The sequence below is a fragment of the Leucoraja erinacea genome, chromosome 14, assembly GCF_028641065.1.
Source record: "Leucoraja erinacea ecotype New England chromosome 14, Leri_hhj_1, whole genome shotgun sequence".
NCBI classification, from domain to species: domain Eukaryota; kingdom Metazoa; phylum Chordata; class Chondrichthyes; order Rajiformes; family Rajidae; genus Leucoraja; species Leucoraja erinaceus.
Window position 1 is genome coordinate 11,031,474 of NC_073390.1, and position 17,751 is coordinate 11,049,224.

Below are 17,751 nucleotides of genomic sequence, written 5' to 3' on the forward strand. Positions count from 1 at the left end.
TTATTATCAAACATAGCTTTAAATGCAACCATTTAACATTTCCTTCAAATTTGTGAAGTTTTCCTACAACCTTCTCAAAAACCCTGACTGAATAAAAAGGAAAATGTAATCTCTTTTACCTGTCTTCCAATCTCCATATATGTGGTCCTTCGCTTTTCTCCTATTGCCAACACTTTCATGTACAGTACTTCTCCATTTACTCACTTTTCTTCTAAATTCACATTTACAAACCTACATCTTCCTCCTTCATCCCTTCTGCTGCAAGTATATTGTCATTTATTCCTGTTGGAATCAACGCACTATTATCTACCCCCGAATATTACTTGCCTCCTACAGTTGGCAGGTTGTTACAGTACATTGTCACCTCATAGCTATTTCATGGATTTTGGTGGCATACTCAAAATTTAATACCATCCCTTCACCCTGATATTTATTTTTCAGCTATGTATCATTCATACCAGGCAAAACATGTTTGAAGAAGGGTCTCGATCCGAAACATCACCTATTCCTTTTCTCCAGAGATGTTATCTGGCCCGCTGGGTTTCTCCAGCTTTTAGTGTCTTGATTTGTGTATGTGGCCCGACTGTCAGCTTTGAGATAAAACTAGACAAAAATATATCAATCACAACGATTATCGTTGGATTCATTTATAGCTCGGTATTTCTATATTTAGTCATCTTAATATAGACTTATTATATGCTGATGATATTCTTTTATATATTACTAATGCACAAACGAGTATACCCACCTTATTAACACTAATTGAGGAATTCGGCTCTTTTTCAGGATATAGAATAAATTGGAATAAAAGCGAAATTATGTCTCTAAAACCACAGGATGCGAGACACTTACTAAAATTCCCTTTCAAAATTGCAACAGAAAAATTCAAGTATCTGGGTATTCAAATTACGAGAAGACACAAATCATTATTTAGCGCCAATTTTCTGCCACTATTAAATAAACTGAATGATATGATTAAATTTTGGAAAACGCTCCCGCTCTCATTGATAGGTAGAATTAACGCTATAAAAATGACTTTCTTACCACAATTAATATATTTGTTTCAAGCGATCCCAATATATATTCCAAAATATTAAAAAAAAAACTAGATTCTACTACAGGTGCACAACCTTTTATCCGACGATCCAAATAACGAAAAGCTCCGAATAGCGACATTTTGTCGGTCCTTGAAGAAAGGTCCTTGAAGACGTTCACCGAGGGCGGCCCGCAGAGGTGACAGCGGAACCTCCAGTCGGTCCTCGAAGAAAGGGGAACTAAATCCCCATTCATAAAAGAGAAGGTGAGGGTATATTGCGCGGGAGGGTTAATAATTTACAATCTGCTGCTGCCTGCCCACTGAGTTAAAAAGTTCCCACGGTAGACTCACGATACACAGTGTATCGTGAGTCTTGCGTGGGAACTTTTTAACTCAGCGGGCAGGCAGCAGCAAATTGTCGCTCCCTTCAGTTTCACCCCACCTACACCCCTCTGCTTCCCGGCCATATGTGTGACCCCTTCCCTCCACTCTCCAGCTCCCCGCCCATTGCACCGGCACGGGGGCTTTGCACTGCCTTCACGTCGGAGCCAGTGCCAGTCACCGGAGACGTCAGGACCAACAGGACACCGGCCCCCAGGCCCACTGCAAGCACGGAGATCCCAGAGACCCACAGCCAGCAGCAGCCCAGCCACGTTCCAATTCCAGAGGAACACGCTCCCCGTAGGGACAGAAGCTGATGGTGTGCAAGGTACGTCTTGGTCTTGAGGTTGCGGATGAGGGGGCGCAGCTCGGGCTGTGACGTCTCCGGCCACCCCCCTGTACAGGAGCTGAGACTGGGAACTGTGGGGTTGTTTGCAGTTGCAGAGGGAGGGGGCAAGGGCGGTACAGTTCCCAGTCTCAGCTCCATTCCAGGGGGGTGGCCGCAGACGTCAGGACCAACAGGACACCGACTGCAAGCACGGAGATCCAAGAGACTCACAGCCAGCAGCAACGTTAGCCCAGCCCCGCTCCAACTCCAGAGGAACCCGGTTGCGGATGAGGGGGCGCAGCTCGGGCTGTGGGCGAACTGCCACTTGTCGCTGTAGCGGCGCATCGGGGAGCGGGTTCTTGTTGTTCCTGACGTCGCCGGCCATCCCCCTGGACAGGAGCTGAGAGACGTCAGGACCACCAGAAGCCGCTCCCCGATGCGCCGCTACAGCGACAAGTGGCAGTTCGCCCACAGCCCGAGCTGCGCCCCCTCATCGGGACACCGACCCCCAGGCCCACTGCAAGCACGGAGATCCCAGAGACTCACAGCCAGCAACAAATCTAGCCCAGCCCCGCTCCAACTCGGGTTGCGGATGAGGGGGCGCAGCTCGGGCTGTGGGCGAACTGCCACTTGTCGCCGTTGCGGCCCATCGGGGAGCGGATTCCTCTGGAGTTGGAGGGATAGGGAGACACAGCGGCTTTTGAGAATGGTGGGCAATCACTTCCAAAGTTCTGCCCAGACAGTCAGTACACCTCTCCTACACTTGTCTCCCGCACTAAGATCATCTCGCAGAGAATGATCCCAGCCTAACCTTCCCTATTCTCTCCTATTCTGCAAGAAAAAACTACATTGAAGACTCAAACTCGCGATCGAGTAACTGCCGGGATCGAGGCGCAAACCCGCGACCTTGCGGATATGAGCCGAGCACTCTGCCACTGCGTCAGCCGTTAAAATCTACGCTAAAAATCTTCCATTCCGAAAGCTGAAAAATTCTGAATTACGAAAAGTGTCCGGTCCCAAGGCTTTCGGATAAAAGGTTGTGCACCTGTATCATTAATTTTATATGGGATTACAGAGCACACAGAATTCAACAAAAGCATTTGTGTAAACCTAAAGAAGTTGGGGGCTTAACATTACCTAACTTTACATATTACTACTGGGCAGTGCATATTAAGAATATAATGTACTGGTTGGATAGTTCCACTCACCAGTCGGAGTGGATAAGAATGGAGAAAGAGGAGTGTTTCCCGTACGATATAGGAACAATCTTGTTCTCACCGATAAAATTGAATAGTATAATATATAAGAAGAACCCAATTATTCACAATACAATAAGAATTTGGAAATAAATAAAATTATCCTTGAAATTAAATAATCTATCAGTACTAACCCCACTATTGAACAACCCTGCATTCAAACCATCTCTTATCGATAAAACATATAAACAATGGGATAGACTGGGGATTAGGAAAGCAGGAGATATGTATGAATTGGGCAAATTGTTATCATTTCAACAATTAAAATTAAAATTTAAACTGAAGGATAATCAATATTTCAAATATATACAGATATGTGACTTTATGAAGAAATATACACATAGATTTCAAATTATATTTTTAGACCCTTTAGAAGAAGCAATGAATATTAAGGCTGATTCACAAAAACTAATATCATACTTTTATAATAATATATTAAATAGAGAATTACCCTCAACAGAGGAACTAACCGAAGATTGGGAACGTGAACTAATGAGAAAGATCCCGAAGGATAGATGGGAAAAGTATCTGATGAACACACATAATTGTTCCATTAATGAAAGACATAATTTAATACAATTTAAATTATTACATAGACTATATTATTCAAAAACGAGGTTGAATAAATTTTACCCAAACGTCTCTCCCAGATACGATAAATGTTTGTTTCAAAATGCTAATATAACACATTCATTTGTAGGATGTATAAAGTTGAATACATTTTGGAGCGATATATTTGATATATTTACAAAGCTTTTCAAGTCAAGAATAGAACCTAATACGGAATGGATTATATTTGGAATAATAGTAGAAGATATCAATTTAAATAAGGACCAAAAAGCTTTTTTAAATTATGGGTTAATAATTGGAAAGAAATTGATACTTAAATTTTGGAAAAATACAGCTATTCCAACTGTTAAAATGTGGATTATGAATATGATGGACATAGCACACCTTGAAGAAATGAGACTCCGACTAATAGATAAATATGACCAATTCTTAAGGAGTTGGCCCCTTTTATCGACTTTTTGGAATCATGTGATGCAGCGGTACTGTAAAGATTACTGATTTCAGGTCAGGCCGTGGATAGATTTACATCTCCGAATAAAGATTTGAAAATTTCTCTTTTAAGGGTCTTTTGCTCCTATTTCTACTTTCCACTTTTTCTTTTCTTATACACACACTTCACGTTTTTCTATTTTCTACTATCTATTTTGCCTCTTTTTCTCTTCTCCAAAAAAAATAAATAAATAAATAAATAAGACTTTATGAAATGGAATAAAATGTAACCTTCCAGGTAGGGTGGGTTTGGTTTGCCAGGTCTTTCTCAGCAATAACTCCGGGCCATATCATTGAAAGGTAGTTATTGCTGAATACCCTTCAGTTGACCTCTCTCCACCTACTTACTTCATTCAGAGACACAAAGTGTTCGTAAGTGATAGGAGCAGAATTAGGCCATTCGACCCATCAAGTCTACTCTGCCATTCAAGCATAGCTGATCTAAGTATTCTGCTCTACCCCATTCTCCTGCCTTCTCCTCATAACCCCTGACACCCATACTAATCACAAATCTAACTCTGCCTCAAAAATATCCACTGACGTGGCCTCCAAGTGGCAATGAATTCCACAGATCCACTACCCTCTGACTAAATAAATTCATCCTCATCTCCGTCCTAGAGGAACTTCTGTTTGATCTGAGGCTATGACTGGTCCTAGACTCTCTCACTAGTGGAAACATCCTCCCCACATCCACTCGATCCAAGTCTTTCACCAATCGATGTTTCAATGTGCTGGAGTAACTGAGCGGGTCAGGCAGCATCGTGGAAGAGCATGGACAGATGACGTTTCGGGTTGGGATCTTTCTTCAGATTCAAGATGGAGAGGTGACAACAAGGTAGACAGGTTAAGACCTTTCTTCAGAATTCCAGCAGAAATTATCCAGTGACACAAGGTTGTGTAATCATATATATGAGCATTACAATGAGACTATTTTAACAGATATTTTTGATTCCCTCTCTGAACTAATTGGTAATTTGGAAGAACCATTCCAGCTTGCATTGTACTGGAAGTTTTTGAAGACTGCTATCTAAATGATAAACATGAGCAAATAGAATCAAACAGCATGGAGACAGGCCCTTCAGCCCAACTTGCCCGCACTGACCAACATGTCCCAACTACAGTAGTTCCACCTTTGATGAACAACGATGAACAAAGTAAGAGCAGTCATGGCCATTCGGGCTCTTCAGCTGCTCTGCCATTCAATATCACAACTAATAGTAAGATTAAACGAGAACTTACCAGTTTGAAGTTTGATCTGTATTTTATGAGGAGTTACGATGAAGGATTATGTGAAGACCCCGTCCAGCACGCATGCGCGACATACTTCAAAGCAGCGGTGTGGAATCACAGAAACAACACAATAATTGAAATAAACATAGTAAAGATAATCTTTACTTAAGTATAGAAGTTGGGATGTAATGTTAAAATTGTACAAGGCATTGGTGAGGCCAATTCTGGAGTATGGTGTACAATTTTGGTCGCCTAATTATAGGAAGGATGTCAACAAAATAGAGAGTGTACAGAGGAGATTTACTAGAATGTTGCCTGGGTTTCAGCAACTAAGTTACAGAGAAAGGTTGAACAAGTTAGGGCTTTATTCTTTGGAGCGCAAAAGGTTAAGGGGGGACTTGATAGAGGTTTTTAAAATGATGAGAGGGATAGACAGAGTTGACGTGGAAAAGCTTTTCCCACTGAGAGTAGGGAAGATTCAAACAAGGGGACATGACATGAGAATTAAGGGACTGAAGTTTAGGGGTAACATGAGGGGGAACTTCTTTACTCAGAGAGTGGTAGCTGTGTGGAATGAGCTTCCAGTGAAGGTGGTGGAGGCAGGTTCGTTTTTTATCATTTAAAAATAAATTGGATAGTTATATGGATGGGAAGGGAATGGAGGGTTATGGTCTGAGCGCAGGTATATGGGACTAGGGGAGATTATGTGTTCGGCACGGACTAGAAGGGTCGAGATGGCCTGTTCCCGTGCTGTAATTGTTATATGGTTATATTATATGGTTATAAGGAGAACTAAGTTACCAGTTGATCTCTATAATTGAGGGTGGGAGCGGAGGGCACGTAATCCCTCATCGTAACTCCTCATAAATTACAGATCAAACTTCAAATTGGTAAGTTCTCGTTTAATCTTACTATTTTACTTCGGAGTCACGTGAGTGACTACGTGAAGATTTTAAAGCTCTGTGATTTCAAACCGTGTAACAGTTCATACTTCACTCGCTGCCGAAGTCATCCAAGGGAGGAAGTATGTTATCGTGATCAAACATGAATCTGTTTATAAAACAATAATGGTATTTATTTGAAAACAATAACAAAGAAAATAATGCTCCCCCGGGCTTAAATTATATGTTTGCAGAGTCTAAAATTCTTTCTGCAAATAAAACAGGTTCTGCTAACGGCTTGTCGTAGAACGTTTGAAAGGTTCTTTCCATGGACCACCCCGCTGTTGCCAGGATGTGGTCTAATGGCACGTCCATTCTTTTAGCCGCCGACGTGGATGCTGCCCTGGTGGAGTGAGACGTGTAAATGTCAGTATCCACTCCAGCAGCTCCCAGTACCTGTTTGAGCCATCTAGAGATGGTTTGGCTCGACACCCGACCATGTGGTTTTTTTTGTGGCTGACCCATCGTGCTTTTTCTCTCCCTCGGGAATCTTTAGTTGTGTTGATGTATAGCAGCAAGTGAGTCATGACACATAAACGGGGGTCAGGTGGGTACGCCCGGAATTCCATAACAAGACCTGAAGTTCCTTTATCAGCTCCTGAATGGTGAATGTTATTTAGTCTGGTGTTATGACCATGTTGTCCAGTCTGAATAAGTAAAGGGACTGGACCCTTTGTGCTGAGACTAACGCCATCAGCATGACCGTTTTCAGGGTTAGCTGTTCCAGAGTGAGGGATCTGGCTGGTGACCATCCCCTTAGGTATGTCAGGACAACACTGTCATCCCAGATCTTGGTATACCTAGGTCTAGGGGGGTTTGAATTGAAGATCCCTCTCATTAATTTGATCATCAGCAGATGAGACCCTATGGCCTGTTGTCCTGGTGCCTGTCTTAGGTAGGCTGACAGTGCACTTCTAGCACAATTGATAGCGCTATAGCTCAGACCTTTATCATGGTGAAGGCTGGCCAGGAACTCCAGTACATTTGTTATGGTGGTTGATGAGTAGGTTGTCCCTGTTCTCGAGCAGTATGTTTCCCATTTTCTTATGCTCGAGAGGTATTGTTTCTTAGTGGAAAGTCGGTGAGATGCTGTCATCGTGTCCATGGTCCTGTTTGACAATCCCAGGTCCAGCAAAGGTCTTTTTAGAATCTGCAACCCAGTAGGTTAATTCTGACATGGCATGGGTGACTTTCGCCTGACACAGGGTGTATCAGTAGATCTGGTCTGCTGGGAATGGTCATTGGTGTTTCAATGACCCTGCCAAGGACCACTGGGAACCATGGCTGTGTAGGCCAGTCGGGTACTACCAAAATGCCTGAAGCAGAGTCCATCTGTATTTTGCGTAGTACCTGTCTGATAAGGCAGAAGGGAGGAAAGGCATAGAAAAAAAGTTCCCCCAGTCCTGCGCGAATGCCTCCATCGCCGTTGCCTCAGGGTCTGGTTCCCAAGCGACACACATCGGTACCTGGTGATTCAGTCGGGGTGCAAAGAGATCTATATCGGGCGTGCCATATTGCTTTGTAATTTCAGCAAATACTTTGGGGTTTAACATCCATTCGGTGTTATCATTAAACTTGCGTGACCTGGTGTCTGCCACTGTATTTAGCTTACCTGGTAGGTAAGTTGCTGATAGCCAAATATGTTTGTCGACACACCATTGCCAGATTATGTTGACCAAATTGTCACATTATATCGATTTTATCCCGCCCATATGGTTAATATAGGCCACCACTGTGGCATTATCAATCTGCAAACGAACATGCAAATGGTGCATATTTGTACAATATGCTTTTAAACCATAGAACGCACCCAACATTTCCAAATAGTTTATGCCCAGTGTCTGTAGTAGTGATGATTGTAGATTAGTCCATTTACCACCTGTACTGGATATGGTATTAGTTGCTCCCCAGCCTTGAGCACTGGCATCTGTTTGTATAGTTAATGTTGGGTTATTGATAATGATAGGACTGGAATTATGCCAAATGTTCTCTATCCACCATTGTAACTCTGATATTGCTTCAATGGGCAATTGCATGGTTCGGTCAAAGTGACTTGCATGTCGTTTTAACGCTTGCACCTTTGCTCTTTGTATGTTTTGATAATGCAAAGGTCCAAACTGGGTAGCTGGAAATGCTGCTACCATTTTCCCAATTACTCTTGCCACTTGTTGGATGGTTGGTCGATTGTTAACCATTAATTTGTTACACATTTTTGCCAATTCTGCTGATTTCTCTTTTGGCAACGTTACAGACATGTGGACTGAGTTAATTGTGAATCCCAGATAGTCCATAGTTGTGGATGGCATCAACTTAGATTTATCTGGATGTATGACAAAACCCAAGGTTTCAAATAAATGTCTAGCAGCTAATACTGCTGAATTAGCAATTTCCATGGTTTTGCCTATTATCAAAATATCATCAAGATATGCCATGACAATATGTTTTTGTTTTCTTAATATTGCCAAGTCTGGTTTTAATATCTTGGTAAACAGTCTTGGGGCTGATGTTAGACCATTAGGCAATGATTTGAACTGTCATAGTTGCCCCATCCAGGTAAATTTTAGGTATCTACGATGATCCTTATTAATAGGTACTGAATAGTATGCATCTTTTAAATCGATGCTTGCCATAAAGTATCCTTTGGAAATCAGTTCTTTGGCAGTCACAAATGTTTCCATTTTAAAGTGTATATACTTAACGAAACCATGTAGTTAAGTCAATGATGATGCGACATCCACCATCTTTTTTGGTTTTGGTAAATATATTTGAAACAAATTCCAAAGGTTCATGTTCAGATTTCTCAATGATACCCTTTGTAAGTAACCTCACCAGTTCTGCTTGTCCCTCCAGTTTTTCTTTTAGTGAGAGGGTAAAACCCCTTTGGGGTGCATGCTGAACTGGTGGCATGTTTTCATGAATGAATTCAATTTTATATCCTCGAATACTGTTAAGTATATAACTATTAAGTGTGATAGTCCTCCAATCTTCCATAAACAGGTGTAGTCTCCCCCCTGTTAGCACAATTCCCCTTCCTTTTATGTACTGGTAGGAACCAGACCCACCTACCTCCATTGTTATTGGTGGTGCATTCAATTCTTCTGTAACTGGTTCCTTGTCTGGCGGGGTGGTGCTGTGTGGGGACAGCGCATTTTCCATGGGGCCCACTCTGGGCCCCGTCCTAAAAAAGGCTTCCGGGGATGGTGTGCGGGCCCCGAGCTTTCACCAGTCCCATGAAGTTGAGGCCGACTGGTGGATGCGATGGGGTACTGCCGTCTGGGTTGAGTGGTTCTGCTCGTTCCAGGTCCTGCCCTCATGAGGCCAAATGCTTTGGATTCCTCATCCAGGTTTTTGACTTGCTTGGGCAAGTCCTTGCCAAATAGCAGGATCTGTGGTTCTGAGGCCAGTGTTCTGCACAGTCCTGCAAATTTAGGATTGCTTCCTTATTGCTTCCTTATGGAGGTTGTTAATCTTGTACTGTGTGTTGCACAGTAGAGCCAGAGTATCTTGCTGGTTAGTTGTCTTGTCTACCCCGTCCACGGAAAGAGCATAGGAGGTGATAGCCAACGTCAAGAGCTTCAATATTTTCTGCAGTTTTAATTCTTGGGTTCTGATACCCTGCCCAATGTACCCCCAGATTTGACTATTGACGGCAGGTACATTGAGCGAAATGCAGTTTTCAGGAGGCGTGTAGAGGTCCAACGCCTCATTGACTACCTGTTCTTGCAGTGGTTTAAAGGACAGGTAGTCAATGCTGGCCGCCAGTTTAGGCTGTAACGGCCGTCCCGCTCGCGGTGTTGCCACGTAGCGGTTCACCACTCTCAGCAACTCTTCCTGATCCTGTACCTCAAGCATATTCCTGGTTTCTTCAGCCAGTGACCACTGTTCTTGACCAGCCCAGTCCTGGTCGCCAACGCTCTCCTCTGCTGAGGGAGATGCGATGGCCAGTGCATGGTAGTGCATTGGAGCGGGAGTGCTTGTGCTCCCTTGGCGAGCTTGCCCCATCTCCTGGAGCAAGTCTCACTGGAGCATTTGCTCCATGAGCCTTTCCATTCGGCTCAAACGGCCACCTTTGCCGCTCTCGGGCGGTGAGTCTACCGTGCCGGGCTCTTCTGAGTAAACCGGCCGGTCCGACTTCCGTTTTGCCTTGCCTCCAGCCCGCTGCGGTTGTTCAGGCTGTGCTAGCGGCGCTGGGCTTGGCTTGGAATTGCTGTCGGTGACTGAGGACCGCAGCGTGTGCGGTCCAGGTGCCGCCGGTCGCCTCCCACTGATGGAACTCTCCTATTCCGTCAGAGTCGAACGGGGTACGACCTTTCTTGCTTGTTTTCCCTTGTTCATGGTCCTGTGAGTGAACAAACCAGAACAAGGGTTTCGAAAAAACACGACCTCAGAGTAAGTTACTTACCCGGAGGTCCCGTTCGTCGCTGTTGCACTGCGTGAGACGCTATGCCGCGCATGCGTGCTGGACGGGGTCTTCATGTAGTCACTCACGTGACTCCGAAGTAAAATCTGAATGTAACCTCTACAATAAAATTCCATCTACAAGTGGGTACTTGCCTATCAGGAAAATATCTACCTCTGCCTCAAAAATATTCAGATCTGTATCCATCAGTTTTTGAGGTTCCAGAGAAGCCCTAAGAAGAAATACTTGCCTCATCTCGAAAATGAATTAAATCTGGTTGCTACAAGACAGTAACTCTTGCACCTAAGCATTGTGTCCCCAAATCTTCTGTCATATTATTTTTGTTTCAGTAGCTCACACTGTGGTTATTAGTACATAATTAGCACCTTTATAAAATGTAACCTAGTACACTTTAGAGCAACCATATTGAGAAAAACATTTGTAAGCTGAGTTTGGTTGCAACTACAAATGATAAAAAAGGAACACAAGTACATCATCCCTTATCGGTCCGAAGAAGAGTCTCAACCCGAAACGTCATCCATTCCTTCTCTCCAGCGATGCTGCCGGTCCTGCTGGGTTACTCCAGAATTTTGTGTCTATCACTCCTCATATTTCTCTCGGACAGCTTACAACCCAATGGTATGAATATTGATTTCTCCAACATCAAGTAACTCTTGCATCGCCATCTATCTATGTCCCTAGTTCCCCCACGCTGGTCATTGTACTAGATTCATTGTCGTCCTGGTGAGCTTCATTGTCTGTAACTCATTATCACCTTGCCACAGCTAGCAATGGCTTGCTTCCTTTATCATCATCATCACTTTTTTGCATATCTTTCAGTCATTTGTTCTACACATCTCTCTATAGCACCATCTATATCTCTCGTTTCCCTTTCCCCTGAATCTCATTGTGAAGAAGGGCCTCGACCCGAAACGTCACCTATTCCTTTCCTCCAGAGATGCTGTCTGACCCGCTGAGTTACTCCAGCATTGTGTGTCTACCTTCACACAGGTAAATCAGGCAGGTTTCGACTGTAGATTTTCAAAACCCCTGTCTAGTTTCCTCTTTTCTCTTGGAAATAAACCCACCCTATAAACAGGATGATTTTGCTGCAAGAAGATTCCGAACACATCAATGTTATGCTTGTGATCGAAATCTCACCACAAAGCTAGCCTATTTTATGCTGTATTTCACAATAAATGTTCACAATTTAATTCCTTGTGCAAGCAATATGGAAATAGAGATGAAAGATGTGGATTGCTACATTGCTGGTGGCACACTATAGTTATTTTTCTTACTTGGTTGTTGATGTGTTTTAATCCCTCCACTGTATTCCACAGAAAACTGGGCATGTTCTCTGATCGATCGATAAGGAAAGTAATACATCATGATCTGAACTCCAGTGGAGATTTGGTAATTATTTAATATTGTAATATTTTGCTTAAAGGGATACACAATGCCACGTGCATTCCTTAGTGTAGACCAATTTAATTTAGAGATACAGCGAAGAAACAGGCACTTCGGCGCACTGTGTCTGCACTGCCCAGCGATCCTGGCACACCGACACTATCCTACACACGCACGGGACAATTTACAATTATATCAAGCCAATTAACCTACAAACCTGTACGCTTTTGGAGTGTGGGAGGAAACCGAAGATCTCGGAGAAAAACCCACACATTCACAAGGAGAATGTACAGAGTTTGTCGGTGGTTGAGATAGGCTTCAGGCATTGTAAGCGCTGTAATGCCCCATGTCCCACTAATGCCCCTGTCCCACTTAGGAAAGCTGAACGGAAACCTCTGGAGACTTTGTGCCCCACCCAAGGTTTCCGTGCGGTTCCCGGAGGTTGCTGGAGGTTGCAGGTAGTGGAAGCAGGTAGGGTGACTGACAAAAACCTCCGGGAACCTTGGGTAGGGCGCAAAGTCTCCAGAGGTTTCCGTTCAGGTCTCCCAAGTGTGACAGGGGCATAAGGCAGCAACTCTACCGCTGTGCCACCATGCCGCCCCTTGAGTGGAACCAGCTCTGATACATTTTGTTCGCATTTATTTCAATGTGGCATTCAAGACTAAGGATGGTGCGGGGCAGAGTGGTGAAAAATAAATTTGTGTAAAAATCTGTTAATTCCCTACATTTAATATTCTGACCCCTAGCATTCCCTCACTCCCAAAGTAAGTTAACATTTCTGCTTACCACTTAATTTTCCTCATAAAAATTCCTGAAACCTAATTCTTGACTTTTATTCATCTGGGGCACATATCTCCTGATGTGTCCCAGGGTACAATTCTGTTTATAACATGCTAGAATGTTGCAAGGGACTTCATGAAGCTGTATAATAATAGTACTGTAAAGTGCTGTGCAATGCTTCACTAATTAAAACAATAATTTATACGCACGTGTCGTTGCTTATGATATATGCCAGTCACTGAGACAATTTAGTTCCCCAAAGGACTTTTATTAAACTCTGACCCAAGCTGTTAAGTCGCCTGTTTTTTTGCAGAAAACACCAAATACTTGTTAGTTTTTTTTCAGCTTATTGCTTGCAGATGTGGCCTCTCTGAACTGTTAACAACTCTATCAAACATTTATTTTTTGTAAGAAACAAAAATAGCTAATTTCACGTGAATATGAAAATTATATTAACCTTCTGCCCCAATGAATATCAATACTACATGCAGATATCATTCAGGAAAAACTATAATCCGTCTGCATTGAGATTTCACAAGTGATAAACATAGAAAATAACACGATGTCTGTGCTGAACATGATGCTTAACTGAATTAGAAACATAGAAACATAGCAAGAGTGCAGGAGTAAGCCATTCGGCCCTTCAAGCCAGCACCGTCATTCAATATGATCATGGCTGATCATTTAAAATCTGTACCACATTCCTGCTTTTTCCCCATATCCCTCGATTCCTTTAGCACTAACAGTTAACTCCAACTCTCTCTTGCAAACATCCAGTGAATTGGTCTCCACTGCCTTCTGTAGCAGAGAATTCCACAGATTCACAACTCTCTGGGTGAATTTTTTTTTCCTCATCTCAGTCCTAAATGGCCTACCCCTTATTCTTAAATTGGGATCCCTGATTCTGGACTCCCCCAACCTCGGTAGCATGTTTCCTGTATCTAGCCTGTCCAATTCATGAAGAATTGTATATGTTTCCATAAGATCCCCTTTCATTCTTCTAAATTCCAGTTAATATAAACCCAGTCAACCCATTCTTTCATCATATGTCATTCCTGCCATCCTGGGAATTAACCTGGTGAACTTGCGCTTCGCTCCCTCAATAGCATTAATATCCTTCCTCAAATTAGGAGATCAAAATTGCACACAATACTCCAGATACGGTCTCACCAGGGCCCTGTATAACTGCAGTAGGACTTCCTTGCTCCTAAATTCAAATCCTCTCGCAATGAAGGCCAACATGCCATTAGTTTTCTTCATTGCCTGCTGTACCTGCATGCTTACTTTCAGTGACTGATGTACAAGCACACCCAGGTCTTGTTGCACCTCCCCTTTTCCTAATCTGACACCATTTAGATAATAATCTGCCTTCCTGTTCTTGCCACCTCTCTGGAGAACATGGATATATGGCGTTTTGGGTCTGGGCCCTTCTTCAGACTGAAGAAGGGCCCCAATCCAAAACACCACCTATCCATGTTCTCCAGAGATGCTGTCTGACCTGCTGAGTTACTCCAGTACTTTGTGCCCAGTGGATATTTTAAGTTTTATTTGATGATAACCAACCACTCAGCACACATATAGGCTGGGAACATAGTATCATGGGAACATAGTATCATCATATACATAAATAAAATCAATTTAGTTAATACAATCCTGCAGCAATGTGGTCCAATTGTTATCAAGCAATTAAGGAATGGAATATTTAGGTTTATACGTTGAAGTTCATCATGCAAATAAAACTGAGAGTTATGTTTTCAAGCAAAGGAGAATTACATTGTAGCTTGACGTCTGAATGGTGTATTTCTGAGAACAATAACTTGACAAAGCTTTCCCTTCAAACAAGTTTAAAATTAATAGAGGGCTTTATGTTTACAGGTGGTGAAGGCTGTCGACCAATTTGGGGCATCGATTGAAGATCTGCTATTGAAATATAAAAATAAAGTAATAGGTATGTGTGGCACTACTTGTAAGATCCAAAAATAAGTAAAGAGTAAAAGAACATGTGCTCTGTTGCAAAGCAACCATATGTGTAAAACATATGTGCCAGAGTCTGAAGAAGGGTTTCGGCCCGAAACGTTGCCCATTTCCTTCGCTCCATAGATGCTGCTTCTCCAGCATGTTTGTCTACCTGTGTAAAACATATTACTGGCATGACCAGGGTATAGAAGCATAAATGCACTGTCTCATGAGTTACTCATTACTCAATTTGCAGACTGGCTGATGTTGCTTTGTTGTAAGTTGTAGATTCCACCTTGCCTACGGGAAATCAGTGGTACTCATGAATCTTGCTGCTCTCCAGGCTCAACCCATAAACACAAACCCAGCTCCACAGATCTTATTTGTTTTTAAGTTCAGTAAAATATTCTTAGGTTTGATCAGATAAAGCTGTAGCTCCCTCTAACTTGCCTGTCGTTTAACTTCATCTATTTCCCCCAATTGAAATGGAGGTGAGAGAGTGACCCGTGGGAAAAGCAGGACAGGGGAGGGGAGGGGAGGGGAAGATATCCTTTAGCTATTGATAGTGTTGAAGAATGAGGTGCTGGGTGCAGAGGCTAATGGGATGGAAGATAAGAGATCTCTCAACAGCCTCCAACTGGATAATTCCCCAACCCTATTCACTGGAATTTAGAAAGATGAAAGGGGATCTTATAGAAACATATAAAGTTCTTATAGGATTGGACAGGCTACATGCAGGAAAAATGTTCCCAATGTTGCAGGAGTCCAGAATCAGGGGATCATAGTTTAAGAATAAGCGGCCATTTTGTCACAGTCTGCCCTCTCCTCATTCTCATCCACTTCACCTCCCAGTACTTTTCCACAGGTCCCTCCTTCTCCTCACCTGCCTGCCTGCCACTCCCCTCTCATCAGCCCAACTCTCCTCACCTGTTGCACTCAGTTGCCTCTGATCACCTATTAACCCGGTATATAGACTCTCCTCACCGTTCACACAGGGCCAGATTGTTCTCAGCAGTCATGCAAGACTCTCCAGCGATTTCCCGACTGCCTACACAGATTCGAACCTGCCTGCCCCTGACCATTCCGTCCTGTCGTCTTCCCGGATATCACCTCAGCCTTCTGTCCCCGACCACGGCCTTCGTCCCGTACCTCCTGGTTTCTGTCTGCCTCTCTCCTGGGCTGTTTGGTGTATCCCTGCAACGGCTCCTCGACTTCCTGCCTGGCTTCGACTCTCCTTTCGTCTGTCCCTCGCTGGTTTGTTTACATTCGTGTGTTGGATCTCCTGGTTACTGGACCTTCCGCTACCCCGACTACGTCTCCTGCCTGCCCCTCTTTGGAACCCTTCGCTCAATCCAGAGCCTCTGTGTGAATACGGTGTACCCTTTCCTGTGTTACTACTCTGTGTTACAGTATAGTAATAAAGTTCATGACCAATTATACCTGCCTGATTCTGTGCTGCTATTGGGTCCAAGCTATACCCGTTACACATTTAGGACTGAGATGAGTAAAAACTTCACCCAAAGAGTTGTGAATATGTGGAATTCTCTGCCACAGAAGGCAGTGGAGGCCAATTCACTGGATATTTTCAAGAGGGAATTAGATTTAGCTCTTAGGGCTAAAGGAATCAAGGGATGTGAGGCAAAAGCAGGAACGGGGTACTGGTTTTAGATGATCAGCCATGATCATATTGAATTGCAGTGCTGACTCGAAGGGCCGAATGGCCTATCCTGCACCTATTTTTCTAGGTTTCTAGGTTTCCATACTACCTGTTTCCATCTCCTACCCAAGATGCACAAGCAGAACAGTTCTGGTAGGCTTATTGTATCCACATGCACATGCTCTAAAATTAACGCAATTCTAACTTGCGAATGTGATTTCATCAACTTCTAATTCTCTGCGTAATTCATCATGACTGTGTGGTCTGCTTACCCCTCTCCATGTATCCACTCCCCATTCCACCTCTCTGCTTCATCTAGAAGAGGTGCATCATCTGTCCCCACACCTCCACCCACACCATCATCCAGGGACCTAAGCAGCCCTTCCTAGTGAGACACAGTCATCTGCACTTCCTCCAACCTCATCTGTTGCATTTGGTGGCCTAGATGCTGGCCTCCTCAACATTGGTGAGACCCAACACATACTTGACGATGCTTTTCCGAGCACATATCCTCTGTCCGCTGTGGCCATCTGGATCTTCAGATTAACAGCGTTTTAATTCCTTCTCATTCTCATACCAACCTGTGTTCTCAGCCTCTGCACTGCCAAGGTGAGGTGAGACACAAACCAGAGGAACGGCACCTCACAATCTCCATGGGTTCACCCAATGTCATGAACAATGCATTCTCTTATTTTAAGTGACCTGCGTCCTCTCTGTTCCCTTCTCTCTTCCCATCTACCACCAGCCCTCATCCCATCCCCCTGGATCTCTCTCACACCCCCTGCTTCCCACCTACTCCCGGCCCCCTAACTTTCTTCAATCCCACGCACATCCTCCCACTGAATCCCCTTTCCTCCTATTGCTCACCCCTCCCCACTCTTGGTTATTACCTTTCATCTACCACCAGCTCTCATTCAGTTCAATTCTTCACCATCCTTTCTTACCTGAATCTGCAGCCCATTGTCCTCCACATTACCTCTCAGACGCTGCTATTGTAAATCTCACCAGGGATTAACTTTACTGAACGTTTTTCCTTCCAATATTTAATATGTAAAATAATATGTGTGTGTGTTTATGATTGTGTTTATAGTTTGTTTGGTTGTTTGTTTGTTTGTCTTTTTGCACAAAGTCCGCGAGCATTGCCACTTTTTATTTCACTGCACATCTCGTATGTGTATGTGACGAATAATCTTCTTGACTTGACTTGTTTCGACTCTTTCCTCCACCACCTCACAATTATCTCCCAATCCACCCCTTCTTATCTGTTGTTTGCTAGTTCTTGTCCCCCCCCCTTCCACCACCTCTTTATACTGGCTAATTC

General features: G+C 43.5%; 1 protein-coding gene across 4 annotated transcripts in view; it reads left to right on the top strand.

Moving 5' to 3' along the window:
- Positions 1–17,751, top strand: part of LOC129703268 (very long-chain specific acyl-CoA dehydrogenase, mitochondrial-like) — a 79,892-nt gene that overhangs the window by 49,444 nt on the left and 12,697 nt on the right. For all 4 annotated transcript variants that reach the window (XM_055645606.1, XM_055645605.1, XM_055645604.1 and 1 more), the window contains 2 exons: positions 11,971–12,043; positions 14,693–14,765. In XM_055645606.1, coding sequence (XP_055501581.1) covers positions 11,971–12,043; positions 14,693–14,765 — 146 coding nt within the window. The remainder of the gene's footprint in view (positions 1–11,970; positions 12,044–14,692; positions 14,766–17,751) is intronic.